This window comes from Pongo pygmaeus, chromosome 10, assembly GCF_028885625.2.
Source record: "Pongo pygmaeus isolate AG05252 chromosome 10, NHGRI_mPonPyg2-v2.0_pri, whole genome shotgun sequence".
Lineage (NCBI taxonomy): Eukaryota > Metazoa > Chordata > Mammalia > Primates > Hominidae > Pongo > Pongo pygmaeus.
In genome coordinates this window covers 115,718,176-115,737,547 of record NC_072383.2, presented here as the reverse complement: position 1 = coordinate 115,737,547, position 19,372 = coordinate 115,718,176, and the positions used below count along the sequence as shown (strand labels likewise).

At 42.4% G+C, this 19,372-nt stretch overlaps 1 protein-coding gene across 2 annotated transcripts in view; it reads right to left on the bottom strand.

Moving 5' to 3' along the window:
• Positions 1-19,372, bottom strand: part of FBXW8 (F-box and WD repeat domain containing 8) — a 121,903-nt gene that overhangs the window by 10,420 nt on the left and 92,111 nt on the right. For both annotated transcript variants that reach the window (XM_054444760.2, XM_054444761.2), the window contains exon 8: positions 11,542-11,669. In XM_054444760.2, the coding sequence (XP_054300735.1) occupies positions 11,542-11,669 (128 nt within the window). The remainder of the gene's footprint in view (positions 1-11,541; positions 11,670-19,372) is intronic.

The following is a 19,372-nucleotide window of genomic DNA, read 5'->3' as shown; positions in this document are numbered from 1 at the left end:
TTGCCAAAGCCTAACCCTGAGAGCATGATCAAAGAAAACTACATATCCGAGTGAAACATCAGGAATAGACTCCACAGCAAGATGCCACAGACGAGGGGAATTGACAAAAAACCAGGCGGTCACGTCCATGGAAGCCGAAAGCAAACGGACAAAACGTCACAGCCGTTCCAGATGTGGTCTCTAGAAACACTGAGGCACTGGCACCACCATTACTTCACATCGCTTTTTAAAAACCAGACACAATTAGACAAAAGGAAAAAATGAAAGGTAAAAAAATTGGAAAAAAGTGGGTAGACTTCTCATTAGTGAGAAGGGCCCGTCCCAGAGAATTCAGTAACACAGAGTCAAATATAAATTTATATGCTAAAATCTAGTTTAAAAAATAGAATAGAAGAAAATGTCCCATTTGTAATAGCAGTGAGAGGCAAAATATAATAATTTTCTCAAGTTGGAGCTCTACCACATATATTACACAAATTACAGAGAGCGCAAAGAGTTAAACATAAACTATAAAACATATTCAAAGGAGGAACACCTTTCTAAACATAACAAAGTATGGAAGGTGAAAAAAGGGTTTAACTTTTTCCTATTGGGGGGAACAATCAGAAAGTCAGTCCAATGATAAACTGAGGAAAATGTTTGCAACAAAAAGGGTTAATGTCTTATAATAAATGCCTTCAAATTAGTAAAGACTGACAACCCATTATTAAATCGACAGAAAAGATAAGAAAAAGCAATTTACAGAAAAATACTAATGGCTTTTAAACGTGTAAGATGTTTAAGTTTGCTGGTAATAAGATAAATTACACAGTAAAACTACAATGCAATGCCACTTGTCACCAATCTACCCAGCAAAGGTAAAGTTTGGTAACATGCCCTACAAGGCACTGTGTGGCAGGGAGACATGGACGGGTAGGTACTCCTAGACAGCTGAGACGAGCAGAAATCTTTCTTTGGGGAGTGATTTGGCAATATCCAACCAAATACCACATGCACCTCACTTCTGAGCCAGCAAATTCCACTTCGAGGAGGTAGCTACACAAGTGTCCACATACACGCAAGGCCAGTCACTGCTCTTAGTCACAAAAGAGGCTTCTGTTTCAGACAACATGTTGACGGTTCCACTGTAAAACGCTTAAAAATGCTGGATAAAATCCTTTTAAGGGCACTGCTGAGGTCACGTAGTAAGTGACTTCCCCAGGACCTGAGCTGAAGACCAGACAGGAGAGGGTGAGCTGTGACTTCAGGGAGGGGAGGCTGCTGGCAAGCGCCAGGCTCAGCTCCGTGGTTTCATGAAACACACTGAAGGGCCACCCAAGGCAGGGAGCAGAGTATGGAGCCTCCTGCTTTCAATACAAAAGCATGAAAGTATAGTCCCTGAAATTAAATTCAGGAGATAGGCTGGAAGTAGATCAGAGAATGCGTGAATTAGAAGAAAAATCTGAAGAAATTATCAAGAATGGAGCACAAAGAGATAAATATGAAAACTGTGAATGGGGGTATAAGAGACATGAGGGACAGAAGGGGTGGTGCAGCACACGCCCCAAGTTCCGGAAGGAGAAAAAGAGTGTGGACAGTTAACAGCTGATGTTTCCCGAACTGATGAAAGACGTGCATGCCGACTCAATGCACACGAATCAAACACAAAATACATATCTAAGAGTAAGAGTATAATTTAAAAAATGGGAAAACACAGACAAAGAGGTCCTAAAAGCAGCCTGAGAGAAAAAGACATTACCTATTAAGGAAAGATAATTAGACTGACAGGAAAAATCAGACACATTTTAGCTGTCATGAACTGGAATGATGTAGGTGACACGATTAACTAGCTCATCAACTGAGTGCTAGTTAAAGCAATTATGGTACATCCATACAGTGGGACCCGGGGCAGAACTACACAGGCCGACCGGCAGCCGTACGCACAGGTGTGTGCTGGGGGACATGCGTTTAGGCTGTGCGTGTGTGGGCGGCCCCCAGAGAATGCTCAGCATTTAAGCAGTCACAATGAGGGAGGCTGACAAGGCTGCTGGGAAGAGGGGTACGCTTCGCCCTCTAGGCTACTCTGCTTTTGAGGCCCATTTTGAATGTGCATACTTCCTGTTTAAATAAAACCAAACAATTTTAAAGATCAAATTCTGGAAGCACGTACTTGAAACATTAACAACAATTACCTTGGAGAAGAAAGAGGGCAATAAAGGAGGCTTTTGTGTTTTATTCTGGACGCTGCCATGTTTAAAAAACAAGAATTCATTCATGACCGGGAGGCCTTCAACAGTCACTCTCTTCTTGAGCTGAGAGGTGGATGCGCGGGCATTCTCGGTTATTCTTGAAACTGTACGCATACCTTATATACGCTCCCATACATATGTTCGGTTTCATAATTAAAAAACAATACTTTCATCTATTTCTTAGAAAAGGTGAAATAAAACAGGATGGAACAACACGTCGTTTTAGGACACAGAGGAGAGACTGTTTCTTCTTTCTGTTAGGCCATGTAACTGACAAGGCAATGCAAGTGAATAGATATACTCAACGCTTGGAAACAGGCAGCACAGCAAATGGGCACCAGAATATGCCAAGACAACCGATTCCAGGGACAAGTTGAGAGTTCTCTGTATAGAGAACATAAAATTCTATGTGTCCAAGATTAACAAGCCCTTCGGACTGGTCACTGAACCTTTCTGGACCAGCATTAGATGGTCTTGAAGAGGTCTGCTAGACCCAAAATTCTGAGATCCATAACAAGTCCACCCAGTGGACAAAGATGATAATGTATAGATGACACATAATAGGTCCGTTGCTACAAATGCTGCTCAGTCCCTGACTTGCCAGTGAGGGATCTGGGAGCAGAAAGATGCAGAGAGAGCTTGAAGATGACTTTGAAAACAAAGGTCTCTCTCTGTCGCATTTACAGACACCTATCCTTAGGCATGCGTAGGTAAGAAAACTCAGGCTGTGTGTGCAGAGAAGAGAAAAAGTATAAATGCTGTAAAGAGAATTCTGACTTTAGGCCATAATGGGAACTTGAAAAGGACTGGGGAAAGGGGGAGCGGAAGTGTTTACCAAGTACTTTTCAGTGCATATTTGGTTAATCAGAGTCTATTCAGCTATGGTGATTTCCATAAAGAGCTCCTCTGTTGAATATTTATACTCCATAATTTACAGTTTGGCTGTTAAGGAGACAAAGGCAAACACAAATTTGGTCCAGAAGTTCAAAGTTTGCCATCTGTTTTCCTATTGTATTTAGATACCAGCATGGATGGCTCCAAACAAAATAAACAAATAAACCAAAAGATGCAGCCTCAGTGTATTTTATATCACTAAGGAAAAAAAAAATAGGCCAAACCAGCCTTGAACTTCTCCCCCTTGGGAAAAAGGAAAAACATTTTTCTGACATCTCCTTAGAGAAGCACCACTCTGGCTTCTCGTCGACAGAAACAGCAGACAGCACAGTGTGCTAAGTCCACCCAAGCCATTCAGATTCACATGAAGAAACAGGTATCTGCCTCGGACATCTGACAGCGCGCAGCACCGGCCCGAATGCCGTGCGCCTTGGCAAAGCCCGTTGTCAGCTCAGCCCTCAAACCAAATACTCGACGCTGAGAAACAGGTAGCACAGCAAATGGGCACCAGAATATGCCAAGACAACCGATTCCAGGGACAAAGAGGAGCCAGTGGTAGATATTGTGAATCCCCATCTAGCGAGTATTTCATCAACTTTGCCCGTTGAAAGGAAAAATAATTGGTCTGAAAGCTGTAATTGTATTATGTTTAATATTCATGGTTGGGCTTGGAGGACGGTTCCAACACTCCCTCTCTGCAGCCTCTCTCTAATGAAAATCACACCATAGGAGTCGGCAGTAGCCCACCAATTAAAACAAAAGACACCAGAACCTTCCAAAGACTCCAACAGAGGAGCATCCATCTGATGGGCAGGAAAACGTGCTGGAACCGAGAGGGAGGCACGCTCTGGTTGGTCCTGTGTTAAGAGCTTTGAATAACTTATTATAACACTTGCAGATGGAGCAAATGCAACATTTACGCCCCAATCACTCTCTCTCAACAGCAGGCAGCAGTAGCACGAGCACAGCACACAACTTTATATTTGTCAAGGCAAGCAGCAAGCACTGAGACTCTGTAATTGGGGGGTCACAACTCAGGGCGTGCTTCCTATTGGCTTGGATTAAATACTCCCATATGATAATGAGGAACACTGTAGCTGATGGCAAGCTGAAGCCTATTCAATGCCTGGCTCGGCAGTTTCATTAAGGAGGACCTGACCTTCAGCTATATTTCTACCCAGAAAACAAAGGGAACAAGCAATAAGGTATTACAATGTAGGCTTTATGACCAAATTAATTTTTAAAATAGTATTTTTTTAAAGAAATCAATACATGATTCTGTTTGGTCTCACTGAACCTAAGCTATTACATATTAAAGAGGATTTTAAATATAACCTTATATGCCAAAATCAATAGCTTTATCTACAAAGCACTGACAATGGCCTTTGGTGAAAGATTCATTTTAAACGGCAACTAGAAAAATGTGTATTTTCAGGTAGAACTGCCAGTTTAATCCAGCTAGGCTAAGCTTAGTGCTTTCTGTATTTTAAGGCTGTATCTCTGAAGTTGAGAGTTCTCTGTATAGAGAACATAAAATTCTATGTGGCCAAGATTAACAAGCCCTTCGGACTGGTCACTGAACCTTTCTGGACCGGCATTAGATGGTCTTGAAGAGGTCTACTAGACCCAAAATTCTGAGATCCATAACAAGTCCATCCAGTGGACAAAGATGATAATGTATATAATGCCAAGAAAAGGGCACATGGTCCCAAGTTGGAAATACTAAAACATTTAGTTATTAACTAAGTCATGAGTATTTCCTATGTCCATATTGTTACTTTCATATACAGTGACACTATTCAACATGCCTGACATTTGGAAGTTTACTGTTACATTACTTATTTTAGAAAGGGTGAGGTATTGTAATCAAAAAGCTGTACAGTGTGGTAGTGCCAGAACACAGACATACAGATCAACAGAATAGAACTGAGAGTCCGGAATAAACCCTCAAAGTTACAGTCCATTGATTTTCAACAGTGGTGCCAAGACAACTGAATGGGGGAGAGAATTGTTTTTTCAACAGATGGTGCCAGGATAGCTGGATATCCACATGCAAAAGAATGAAGTTTAGGTCTCTACCTCACACCATATACAAAAATTAACTCCAAATGGATCACAGACCTCAGTGTAAGAGCCAAAACTATAAAACCCTTTGAAGAAAACTTAGGAGTTAATCTTTGTGAGCCTGGGTTAGGAAATGGTTTCTTAGCTATGACATCCATAGCACAAATGACAAAAGGAAAAAAAAAAAAAAAGACAAATAGAACTTCATCAAAATTGAAAACTTGTGTGCTTCAAAGAATACAATCTAGAAAGCGAAAAGACAACCCACAGAATGGGAGAAAATATTTTGCAAATCACGTATCTGATGAGAGATTTGTACCTGGGCTATACTAAAAAAAAACTCTAATAACTCAATAATAAAAAGACAGCCCAATTAAAAAAATGGGCTGAGGATTTGGATAGACATCTCTCCAGAGAAGATATACAAACAGGCAATAAGCACGTGAAAGGATGTTCATCACCACTGGCTGTCAGAGAAATGCAAATCTAGAATTCGAGACAGTAGCAAGTGTTGGTGAGGAGGTGAAGAAACTACAACCCTCATCCAGTGCTGGTGGGAATGTAAAATGGTACAGCCACTATAGAAGAGTCTGGCAATTTCTCAAATGGTTTAACATAGAATTACCACATAAGCCAGCAATTCCACTCCCAGTGTATTTCCCCAACCAAACTGAAAATATGCATCTACATACAAACTTACACATAAATGATAACAGTAGCATTATAATAGTCAAAAGGTGGAAGCAACCCAAATGTCCACTAATTGATATAAAGAAAATATAGTATATCTGTACAAGGGAATATTACTTGGCCAGAAAAAGGAATGACATACTGATACATGCTACAACTTGGGTTTATCTTAAAAACATGCTAAGTGGAATAAGCCAGTTATAAAAGGTCATAGATTACATCATTTCATTTATAGGAGATGTTCAGGCAAATCCAGAGACAGAAAGTAGATGAGTGGTTGCTTAAAGATGGAGGGGATGAGGGAAATGGGGAGTGACTGCTAATGGATTTGGGGTTTCTATTTGGGGTGAAAATGTTCTAAAATGGACTGTAGTGATAACTGCACAACCTTGTGGACCTACTCAAAACACTAAATTGTACAATTTAAATTGGTGAATTATGTGGCATGTAAATTAAATCTCAGTACAGCTGCTAAAAAATAAACTTGAGACCATGGGGGAAAACACTGGAATTTGCTGGCTCAATGACTTAGCAACCCCGTTACAGCCCGACATTTGCCCTTAGCTCCAACTCTTGGTTCTCCATAGCACAGCACGGATAAGCTTCTCCCTGCTAGATCCCCAGCTGCCCTGGTGAAAACGAGCAGATCACAGATGACAAGACTGAGAGCCACAGAATAGGAGGGGCCCTCATTTAATACAGCCCTTGACTGCCAACTACTGTGCTGACTTAATTCACTGAAAAGAAAGGAGGACGTTCTGATTCTGGCCAGAACGGAGTAAGTCCACTGCTGCCTCTCTCCTGCCGACTGCCAGCAAAACCTATGGAAAAAACACAAAAACAAACACCTGAGGACTCTGGGGAGTCAATCCAAGCCGATGGATTGCAGAGGAGAGTCAAACCCATGGAAGTGGCTGTACAGGGGAGGAGTTTCCCATGTTTTTCCCTTTTACCTCTTGCAGCCTTGCCCTGAGTATGGGCTCCAACATGCAGAACTGTGTGGTGGTGCAGGAAGCTAAAACTCCAATAGAAACTCCATCTTTCTGACCAGAGGAACAAAAGGGGGCCCCTGCAGTCCCCGAAGAATAGGGGTGAGGGTTACTGTGGGGTTTTTTTTCTCTTTCTTGTGGCTGTGGCCCAAGGACAGTCCCCAGTCACATGCTGCATGGTGGCGGCAATGCAGGCAGGTAGAACTCTGATAGAAACCCCATCTTTCTGACCAGAGAACTATTAAGGGAAAGGAGTCCCTGAAGGCTGGAAAGTGTAAGGATTGAGAGAGGAGGAACCTCAAGAAAGGGATCCCATAATACTGTGTCTAAACCCACATAAATCCCAGGCTCATCCCTGGGCTATGTGGGACAGATTCAAAGCAGGACGGCAACGGCTTTAAGAGCTCAACTAAGACTGAACCACTGCCAACCCAAGTGGCACATGCGCAGACCAAAAACAGCATAGAAATTGAACAGCTTTGGAAAGCAAACTGACATTGGAGTCACCACCCACAGAGGGTAAAAAAGAACTTGCCGTCTGAACCTAACCAGGGTGACTGCCTGTTTAAGAGCAAAAACAAAACAAAAATCATTCATTGGGGGATTACATAACAGGATCCAGAGTGTATACAACACGACATCCACAATGTCCAGAATACAATTCAAAATTACTTGACATACCCCAAACCAAAAGCCAAACAGGAAAATGTGAGCCTTTCTTACGGGAAAAGACAATTAACAGATGTCAACCCTAAGATAAGCTAGTTTGGGAACCCTCAACGACTTTAAAGAACTTGTTGTAGCTATATTCCATGAGGTAAAGGTAAAATGCATGGGAATACTGACAGTGACAACCTCAGCAGAGACACAGAAACTATATATAAAAAAAGAAACGGATGGAAATTTTTAACCAAGAAAATATGGAATCTGAAATAAAAAATTCACTGGATAGGCTCAACAGCAGAATGGAGATGACACAGGAAAGAGTCCATAAACCTGAAGTTAGAGCAATGGAGATAATACAGCCTGAAGAACAGAAAGAAAGGTTTGGGAAAGAACACGAACAGAGCTTTGGTGGCCTGTTGGAAAATTTCACAAGGTTTAATATTTACATTATTGAGGTTATCGGAAGGAGAGGAGAAAGGGACTATTCAGAAAAACTATTTGAGGAAATAATGGCAGGAAACTCCAAATTTAGTGAAAGACATAAATATACAGATTCTAAATGCTTAATAAACCCCAGACAGGGTTTAAACTAAAAAAAAAACCAAGTGATTACTTCCTGCAGACTTTTCCTTAGTGACTCATTCAAGCTTCTCATAGATGTCCCAATTCCTAAGCTATTAATTCATTGTTGCCTTCAGTGAATATATACTTTCATTTCATTGAAAACACCACTGATTCCAAGAAGCATCATTACTTTGTGTAACTTTTTAAAATGCTGCCATTTTATGATGCTATTGTAAAAGTCCATTCTGATTTCATAGATGTGAAAATGTTTTTTTTAAATGTACAACTTAGAATAAATAGAAAATATACTGTGCTAGGCACCCGCCAAGTACCAGAGAGAGTGTGGTAAGTGGAATGGACATGAGCAGCCAATCCTAATGCCAATGTGCATCACTCCCCGTACCATTACTCATTGCTCTTTCTTCTTAGTCTTAGCGAGAAGAGACAAAATATGCATTCAGAAAAACTAATTGATCTACACTGATAAAACTCTTATGCAAAATCTCACTTTTCTCTCTGCTCCCATCTTTACAAGCCTTCCCTCCCAGCAAGGGAAAAGCATACTCTAACATTAACTCAGTTTCCACCCCAATCTTTCTCTTGCTCTTCATCAGACTCTGTTTACTTTTTAGTTTTTCTTTATTTTTTGAGATGGAGTCTCGCTCTGTCACCCAGGCTGGAGTGCAGTGGTGTGATCTCGGCTCACTGCAACCTCTGCCTCCTGGGTTCAAGCGATTCTCCTGCCTCAGCCTCCCAAGTAGCTGGGATTACAGGCATGAGCCACCATGCATGGCTAATTTTTGTATTTTAGTAGAGATGGGGTTTCACCATCTGGCCAGGCTGACCTTGAACTCCTGACCTCAAGCGTCTGGTTTTTCTTGAGTGATAGAATAGATACTTTTTCATTTTTACTTTAAGCCCACTGTCCCCCCACACCCCCAAAATAAAACTCCTTGCAAAATTCCACCCACGTTTGCAAACTACTTAAAGCTGATTCCTTACTTTAATGAAAACATTTTTGTCTTAATCTGGGGCAGTTTTATGTACCTTTAGAGTTCATCTCATTCCCAAGTTATTTATAAAGCACTAAGAGAATGCAGTGGGAATTAAGTTTTTAAAATAAAGTAGGAAGGTTCTAGGGTTTGTGAAAAATTGCATCAGTCAGTAAGTGACAGCCAAGGACATAGTTCTCTTCATAATATTTGACCCCTTACTCCCACTTTTGACATAAAACATAAGCTATACAAGCCTGGGCCAGCATCTCTAATGAGATCTTACTCATAGCTATTAAACCTCTGGGGAAAAAAATGTAAGACTTCCCTCTACCACACTTAGTCTGGCTTCCTCATTCCTTTTTTCTAGATGTGCAATTTTTATTAAAACAACAGATTTTAAACCCCTATATTCTAAGCTGCTGACCGAGCAACGCTGACTCAGGGAGTATTCTTACATATGATGGCTGGCCCCTAATGTACCAGCAGTGGGCACACAGCTGGCACTGCTCTAGGACTCACACTGGTTAAATGCCAATTTGGATGCCCCACCTCCAACTCTAAGTCACTAGTCTGTTCTTTTCATCCACAGAGACAGAGCGTTTTAAAAAAAAAATGTAACATTGGCTTACTAATAAAATGGACTTAACATAGTCAGATTTGGACTGCAAACTGACCAGAGAGCCCTTTGACACTATGCATGGAACACCTCCCTGGCAGTGCGTACATAATGAGGCAGCCTGCTCCAGAGGAAAAGTCAGCTTTACTGAGTGTATACAGTCAGCCCTCAGTATCCACGGGGGATTGGTTCCAAGACCCCCTGCAATTCCAAAATCTACAGATGCTCAAGTCCCCCTTTACATATAAAATGGTGTGGTATTTGCATATAACCTACACACATCCTCCCATAAAAACCATCTCTAGATTACTTATAATAGCTAATACAATGCCTACACATCGCTTCATTATGATTCAACATAGTACTTGGCTTGCTGCAAATTCAAGTTTTGCTTTTTGGAACTTTGTAGAATTTTTTTCTTAATATTTTTGAAATTATGCAGAAAACAGAGATTTCTTCTCCTCAACACCCTTCTGGTTTCCGGTGAGCCTAACTGTGGCTGAAGATATAAATGTTCACACTGCAAGCAAACTCTGAGCATCATCCACCATCCCAAAGAGCTCTCCACATCGCCTCCCTCAAAAACAAGCAGCTGCCAGGCCCCTGTGTGGAGATCCCAGGAGAGGAGCTCGGAGCCTCTGTATAGCTCAACCTGAAAACTAAAATGCGGGATTAAAACTACAAACTGACTTGATTCTTTTGCCATGCCACATGTGGGGCCACTTATCAAGCCTAGTTTCTAAAGAGAACTAGCCCAGTGCGTGCCCCACACACACACTGAGGAGTTCAGTTCTCAAGCACCGGAACATCAGCCATTTTAGGAGGCCTTATTTTTCTTCCCAATAAAGCATACTCACATCATTTCCTTGCTCTAAGTTGGGGGTGGATATCTAGGGGTGAAGGTCGGGAGTTGAAAATATTATTTGACAGAATAACTATTTTTGCAAGCTGCTGCACTGGTGGGACAGAGGCCTGGGATCTGGCACAGAGGAGTACCCGCCTCACGATCTGACACCCGCCTCCGAGCAGCCCGCCACCTGCAGCCCAGGGCAGGGCCCAGGGGAGGGGGCGCCAGCAGCCCCTGGCCCTCAGCCATGCTACCTCTCTTCAGGGCATGGATCAGACACAGCAGATAACTGGCCAAAAAAAAAAAAAAAAGGGAAAAGAGAAAACAAGGAAAGAAGAGGGGGGGAGAAACCTAAAATTTGGACGCAAAGGGTCTTTTCAAACACTTTAATCCTTTCGTGCTGATGGTTCCTGGGGCGCCTGGGGCTGGCACAGGCCCCTGTACCGGGAAAATCCAACTCCCTAAGCCACTGCGTTAAAGGGAAGGCTGCTAATCAGCTAAATAGAAACTGGAATCTGTTCACATGAAGTCTCTCTTTCCCTCCATCACCAGAGAGACACCACCGTGTTCTGAAATACACTCTTGACATCATTTGGCAGGAAACCCTATTTTGTTGAACATGATTCATCCCTTAGGTTATTGTTTTTAATATTAGAAAGTGAGCTTTCAAGTGCCAAACAAATTTTGCAGCAGGGGACAAAAGATATTCCAAGTGGTCTCCCTGGACCTTCTACCAACTGCGTCCACCAAATGGCTTAAAAGAAAACTTTCCCGTGGTGCTTCAGAAATGAAGCAGAGACATAGCTACATCCAACTATTACCTAATACAGGACTTTGTTCTCCGAGTCTAGAGTGTTTATGGGATAGGGGCTGAACTCAGGTGGGCAGAGCTGTTGAGTGAGAACCGGGCAGTGTGAGCAGCGCAGTGGGGGCTGGGCCTTGGCAGAAGCCATGGGGCTGCAAGGCAATGCCCTTCCAACTCACGTACCTCCCGTCCGTGTTGCCACTGACCATGAGGTTGGGAGGGCTGTCGCTGAGGTTGACACACGTGAAGTCACGGAGAACGTTACCCAGCTTCAAGAGGCGGCGTCCTGCTTCCAGGCTATACACCAAGATCTGAGAGAGGAAGAGAAATGTGTGGGCCCACAATTCCATACACCAGGCCAACATCAAATACTTTCATTTCACCATCGTGGAGGGCATGATCCTTACCACTCAGCTCCCGTGAAGATGTTCTGCCACTTAATTTCCTGATCTTTTTCAGGTTACTGATAGTATAGGGACATGGCTATTAGAGTGCCAAAAAGAAATGCAAAGGAAGAGAGAAGGAAATCCAGCGAATTCCTCAGGCCAAGGTGCACACTCAGGCCACAAGGAAAACGCGGGGAAATCAGGTATTCTAATTTCTTAACAAAGAGAAAGCCGTCTGGAAACCATGGGGCCACTGACTGCTTCTGATTTGGAACGAATGGGAAAGCTCGCAAGGCATCAGGAAGCTTGCAGATGAACAGCATGTTCTCATCTGAATTTACGTCACAGGCGGGAAAAGAAAGAATAGTACAAAGACCAGGAAGATGAAGCTTGCATAGCCACTGGATGCTTCCTTCGGACTGAACTATAAACCAGAACACAAACTCACTCCCAAACACTTTTCTCTTCACTCTCTGCTTGTTAATGTTAGGATGCTGTGTTCCATAGGGTATGAAAGTAAATAAGAAGGTACCCCTGATTTCCAGACAATGCATTGTTATATTAGAACACCTCTGTGTCTTCTCTCCAGCGGGGGGAAATTTACATTTTTTGCTTAAAAAGTATTAATTCAATTCAACTTAATTCAAAGAACATTAAATGCTTGCTATGTGTCAGTCACTGTCGTAGGTGCTGAGGACACAGTCCTTGCCCCAAATTCACATTCAGAAGGGTCCTCATTAACACACACACAAACACACCAAGTTCTGAGCATACTTTCTATCCTAGAGATCATGTGGTTGATATTTTTAAATTAGTGAACTCAAACGTTTTTGGTTTTTTGAGGGGGTGGGGGGACAGGGTCTTGCTCTGTCATCCAGGCTGGAGTGCAGTGGCAACATCATAGCTCACTGTAGCCTCAAATTCCTGGGCTCAGGCAATTCTCCTACTCAGCCTCCCGAGTAGCTGGGGCTATATGTGTGTAACACCACAGCCTGCTGATATCTTTCTTTCTTTTTTTAAAAATTGTTTAAGTAGAGAAGGGGTCTCACTGTGTTGCCCAGCCTGGTCTCAAACTTTTGAGCTCAAGCGATCCCCCTGCCTTGGCCTCCCAAGGTGCTGGGATTACAGGCATGAGCCACTGCACCCAGCCAAAGGTTTTTGTTTTTGAGACTGAGTCTCACTCTATTGCCCAGGCTGGAGTGCAGTGGCGCGATCTTGGCTCACTGCAACCTCCGCCTCCCGGGTTCAAGTGATTCTCCTGCCTCAGCCTCCTGAGTAGAGTAGGTGGGACTACAGGCGCCCGCCACCACACCTGGCTAATTTTGGCCAGGCTGGTCTCGATCTCCTGACCTCAAGTGATCCTCCCACCTCAGCCTCCCAAAATGCTGAGATTACAGGCATGAGCCACCACGCCTGGCCTCAGCCAAAGGCTTTAATAGTAGTATTTTGTAGAAAGATTTCTCCTCTCAGCGCACACATGGAAGTGATGTGCGTTTCTTCTTGTCAGCCTGTACATTTATCACTTACCACGATACAGATTTTTACTTTAGTATTGAGAAGTTAATAATAAATTAAATATTCTCTACCTTAAAAATAAGCAATCCTGTCAACACACATTTCTAACAAGTGAATCTTTGGAAGTTTCTAATGGTCAAAACAACACTATAATATTAACTATTGCTAACAGCATCTGGAAGGAAAAAGGACAATTTCAAAATTTAAAATGCCCTCTTAATCCATAAAGACTACAGAGAACAATTGCAGTTGAAAAGAAAAATTTCTGACGCAGAACATTTAAACAATTTTAAAATATCAAGAGTAAACTTATTCTTCCAAGTAAGTATATAGAAATAACCAAATCTCTTATCTTCAGAGAATAACCTAAAAATTATATAAAATCAGCACCTGGAGGGAGAAAATAAAAAGAGCAACCTCACGTTCTATTATAAAAGTAGTATTCTGCATCTACTTATCATTATAGAGTGTTCAAAAATTTGGACTCAATATTCTCTTGTTTTTAAAATACTTCAACTTCTGTAGCAGGAAGGTAAGGCCTTTAAGTCAGTAAAATGTTGATGGTAAATGTAAGAACTGAAATCTGATACTGAGTAGGTTCATGTGTCTTTATGTCTTCCAGTTGTTCTTTTTTGACAAGTGGATAAATTATTTCTTAGTGATATAGTGAGATGTAATCCCTTTCCAAAAAGACTCTGCAAATTCATCATAAAGACATCTAAGTTAGTAGTCCAGAGTCCAGTATTTTCTAAAATGTTTAATAATTCAACGAATCAGAACTATCTGAAGAGCACCTTTACCATGACGTTTAGTTAAAGACCACAGAGATTAGAAAACACATTACCCATCTCAAAGGCAGTTCTTTCCATGTTACAAGTCCCTTAACGACCTTTACCATTTCTCTCTCCCTCCCACACGCTCTCTCTCTTTTAATAAGGTTGAGCAAATGGGACTTCATTTTATCTGATTGCCATAGACTAGTGAGATTAATTATTCATGCTCACACTCTCCCTCTTGTTAAGACCATGCATTAGACTAATTTTTCTCTTTATTGCCCTAGCTGGGTGAGTCTCAACCCATGGCCACTTGACTCATTCTCAGAGGTGTACAGATATGCTGGAAAAACCTACCCCAGCTCAAATCCTGGAGAAAATATTCTGCACTAATGCGGCTGCCAAAGATGATGTTGAGGATGGTTCCTTTTAAGTACCAGGTATATATTAGAGAAAAACTTGAACAGTAATTACAGAGCAAATTTTTGCAGGCATTAGATGTTTCTGTAAGAATTAGCTAAAACAGCTAAACCATGTTGAGGCTGGTTGTGTGTTTTACAATGGTAACAATAGGAAATGCATGACACAGAGAAGAAGTTTTCCTCCTTTTTGGCTTCCAGGTAGACCTAGAAGGCAACGGGGGAAAAGCAAGCACTATCTTTAAAAAGAACTCTAGCAGAAAGTTCTCTATTCATCTGTTTTTTTTTCTTAGAGATCTTAAAGTATTTCCATAAATCCTAGTCTTAGAATCTTAACTTGCAATTTTGTCAATGATTCTGATGTATCTGAAATCTATTTCTAAAAATCTTTTTCTGATTTCAAATATGATACATCTTACAACAAATTCTAACATAATAGAATTCTATAAAGAAAGTGGTAGCCCTCTGTATATTCATCTCTCAGAAATCAGCACTTTTAACAGTTTGATATATATACTTCTAGACTTTTCTTCTGCACATCTGTCTCTGTGTGTATACACATTTTTTCTCTAAATGGGATTATTTCACAACTCCTTTTCCCTACGTGTCAATACCTATAGATAGATCTTGTTCTTTTTAATGGTTGTGTAGAATTTCTCTGTGGATACACAATTCCATATGGATTGTTTATAATTTTTAGATAAAATAAATAATGCTGTGATTCATTCAAGAGCTGGCCAACAGATATTTATCAATCATCTTCTAGGCACTGGAATGAACGTGCAGGGATGCTGGGTGACATGCAGAAGTCCCAGCCTGCTGCCAGCTGACAGAGCCCGCCTCTTCCCCAGCTGGGGCCTGACCGCCAGCTGTCCTGCTCCTCCATAGACGGGGCCTGCCTCTCTGAGGAGACCCACCGATCATCTTCTAGCCATGTCCTGGCAGCTGGTGTCTTAAGCAGCAGGGGCGGCGGTCCAGAGTCAGGAAGGAGACACCAGCTACAGGCCCAACAACTGGGAGGCATCAGCCACTGCCGTGGGCAGGTGGGCCCCGCAGCATCCAGGTGTGGCCTGGACTAGCTTTCCAGGCAAACTGTGAAGGAAAAAGCTGAGAGATGGCTCTTGTCCCTGTGGGGGCGGGAGGTGGGGTGGGAGGCGGGGTGAGCTCAAGGCAGACCAACTCTTCCTTCACCCAGTAAGAAATGGATTAACACTGCAAGCTTTTCTTAAAGTGGGGGCTATCACCCTCATAATTAATCATGAACCAGTTGCATACTGAAATGCCTGTGAAGAGATGATAGAGCCTTACCCTCTCAGAATTTTGGTCCTATACTGATGAATGAGGAAAGGAACTCTGTGTTTTAATTTTACCGAAATACTGAGTCTTCATACTCAAATACCTGCTACAGGCATGAAACCACCATCAACCACCCCAGCAGCTGGCTCAGCTCCCCAGAAGCCCAGCACTGTCTGTCCAGAGAGCTCAGGAGGAGTCGGAAGGCTTCCTTACAAGACAATAGCATTTTAAAAGCTTTTTCAATTGAAGATTATTTGTTGGCCGCCATTTAAAAAAGGGCAGTGGCAAAGAGAGCCAAAGGTTAGGAGGTGCTGTGCTGGGCTGAGTGGAATATAAGAGAAGAGGCACGAGAGGAAGATGTGACTACGCTTCCTGGAGATGACACCTTCTACCCACTTTCTTTTCTGATCCCTAGTAACCTACATCACATATGTGACTCTTGGCTCTTCTGAACGGGGAAGTTGTGATCAGAAGCCAGATGCTGGGCAGTGAGGCAGTTAAACCGCCTGCTCTCTTCTTTTCCGTCCACTCCAGCTGCCTTTGTGCTCTCTTCTCCATGATGTTCTCGGCACACAGTGGCCATTCCCCTGGTCAATGCTGACAGTCCTTGCTGTCTGCACGTGTCATGTGGTGTTTCGACAAGGTCACCCTCATCTGTGTCTTATCTTCTTCCGGCTCTTCCCCAGATCTGTGGTTCTCAGATACTGGAGGGGAGGAGGCGGTGACTCCAGCAGGTCAGGGGAGGCTCTGCAGCACTATTACCAAGCACCACACTGCATCACACTACACGTTGTAACATTCTGCTAGGCTTCAACTCTAAGGTTCCTAATTCTAAGGTTCCTGGGGGCAGAGAGCCTATCATTTGTTCATTCATGTGGCAATTATTAAAGGGCAGCACATACCAGGTACAGTGTCAGTTACACATTCCTGCATCTCACTAAGTGCCTGCATTTGTGTTTGGAGGCTCACTGATTGGTACACAATGCCAGGCAAATCCAGAGCTTCCTATAGTCTCAGACCCCAAAGATATTCAGATGTTGCTTTTAGTGCTTAACACCTTCCTCCACTCCTGGATCTTGCTGCTGGTATGGACAAAGGAACTGCTCCATCCTACCCAAAATAGAAGATGGTTCCACAGAGATCTCTTCATACTATCCAGATGCCAGAGTGCCCCAACTACATCCAGTCCGACAGTCCCACCTCTGACAACATGGCAGACAAGAATGTCTGGAAAACCTTGCCATTTACAAACAGTGACCATGCTGGATAAGACTCAGCCTATTATCAAACAGTCCTTCAGACCTTCTGTTTAATAAGCAATCAGAGAAATTCACAGGAGCCCAAAATGGAGAGAGCACGAAACCCAGATGAAGAGAGCACGAAACCCAGATGAAGAGAGCACGAAACCCAGGAAGGTAAGACAGCATTCAAGCCAGGGGCTAGTTTGGGCCCTCCCTCCAGTGTCAGGAGCCTGGAGAGCTGGGGAAACAGGAGACCAAGCATCTGCCCAGCATGAAGTAGAACCTACAGTTGGGTCCCTGCAGGGCTACATACATTCAGTAAAAAAGCGAGCAAGATGGGGAAAGTATCTATTGGTGCAGAGAGCTTACCCAGAAACGTGTCTGCCTCAGGTTCAGTTCAGGGTGGAAAACAGTCTGCAGTCACATATCTGCCCCCACACAAGTTCTGGGTTTGAGTTTACACCACCTGTAAGGCTAAAAGAATCCAAGCCTAATAAAGTATTTTCGGGTGGGTAACACCTCCCAGTACCTCGGCAGAATCTTCTCAGGAGGGAAACAATTTCAACTCAGGCCCCTTTAAGAAACCTACAAATCAAGATCAACTGAGTATTAGCTCACAATTAAAAAAATCCAAATACAGCAAGAAGTGATTTATCATATGTGAGACAGAAAAACAAGGAGAATTAGACTTCCAGGCAAGATCAAATAAAGAATACAAAATAAGCATGCTGAAAATGTTTACAGATAAAAGAGGGAGAGGATAAAAAGTAGGAAATCAGATTAAGCAGATTTGAAAAATAAAGCAGAGAATTTCTAGAAATTAAAAAGTCAATGGATGAGATAAGCAAGAAATAAGAAGTCCGAGAGAGAAACTGTGGACTGGAATACCGAGTTGAGGAATTAGGCGGAATGCAACAGACAGAGAGATGGGAAATCTGAATGGGCAGTGAGCAGCACGGAGGAGGGGAGAAGCTGCCTTCATGCACACCTCTCCTGAGCTCCACGCAGAGCATCGTGATACATTTCCAGTAAGATAAGGGCCGAGAATTCTCTACAACTGAAAGGAGGGACACACAAGAAATCCCAGACACACAAAGAGACATTGGCATGAAACCACAGAAAATTAAAGACAAGGAGAAGATCTTAAAAGCAGTCAAAAGGAGAGAAAGTCCTAAAAGAGAATGACAGACAGCCATCTCGTCAGTAGTGTCAGTGGAAGGCATAACCAGTCATATCCTCAAAGGCTGAGCGAAAATAACTGTCAAGCTAGAACTGTAAAAGACTAGCAAAACTACCTTTCAAGGATAAGGATGAAATGAAGGTGCTGTAAGAAAGAAACACAGAAAACACTTGTGACCAAGTCCTTATGAAAGAAACTTCTAAAGAATGCACTTTTGGGAGACAGAAAATCATTCCAGAAAAAGGGTCTGAGGTGCTGGAAGAAATAGTCAACAAAGATTCAAATAATGAGCATAAAAGAATCCAGATGCTGTCTGCAAAAACAACAATGCTGATTTGGGGGTTAAATACATAGAATAATCTGTACCTAGTCTTTATTCCAACCAGTCAAATGCCATGAATCAGGAAAAAGTACCATAACCATGAAGATGCCAGATGCCCAGGGTGCGCCCCCCGCACTGTCCGGAAGGAACAGAAGCTCCTTTGGATACCTGTGGAGTGTTTGGCACATAGGAGGGGCTCAGTATACAGTTGATGAAAGAATGAGCAGATGAATACACACTGCACATGTCTGCGTGTATCTACCCCTTACAGGCGACTGCTATGCTGGCCTTACAGTAAAGACAGGCTTCACGCATACAAATGAACACACAAAGTCGATTTGCTGTCCACCAACTGCAATGTATACAGCTGTTTGCTAAGTGACAGGTACACTTTTATTCAGTACAGATCTTCACGTACAAGACTAGTGATGCTCCTTTTTCAAAAACAAAAGATACAAAAGAAAAAGTCCTATACATCTTCATGGTAGAATTTACTCATGTAAACGACCCACATTGCTATTCTGACCCAACAAAAGTAAGATCCACGGAAACGTGGAATTGAACTACAAAAATGCAAGGTGTGCATATCAATATTCATGCACAAAGCTAGGTGAACAGTCTCTATAAATTCACAGATGAGCTAAGACTTTAAAAAAACAGGGATGAGAAAGACAACTGGGGAGAGAGGAGGAGCCAGTGACCAAAGAGTAAATCATACACAAAACAGCCAATAAAAAAATAAAAAAGCAGTTAATATACATGAATAATGGATGTCTGATTTAAAAGCAGTTTACTCCAATATGATGTAATTTTTGACAATCAGCCAGAGAGACTATTTTGTAAGTCCTTGCCAGAGATAAGTCATAGCGTGAGGCTTGGTAA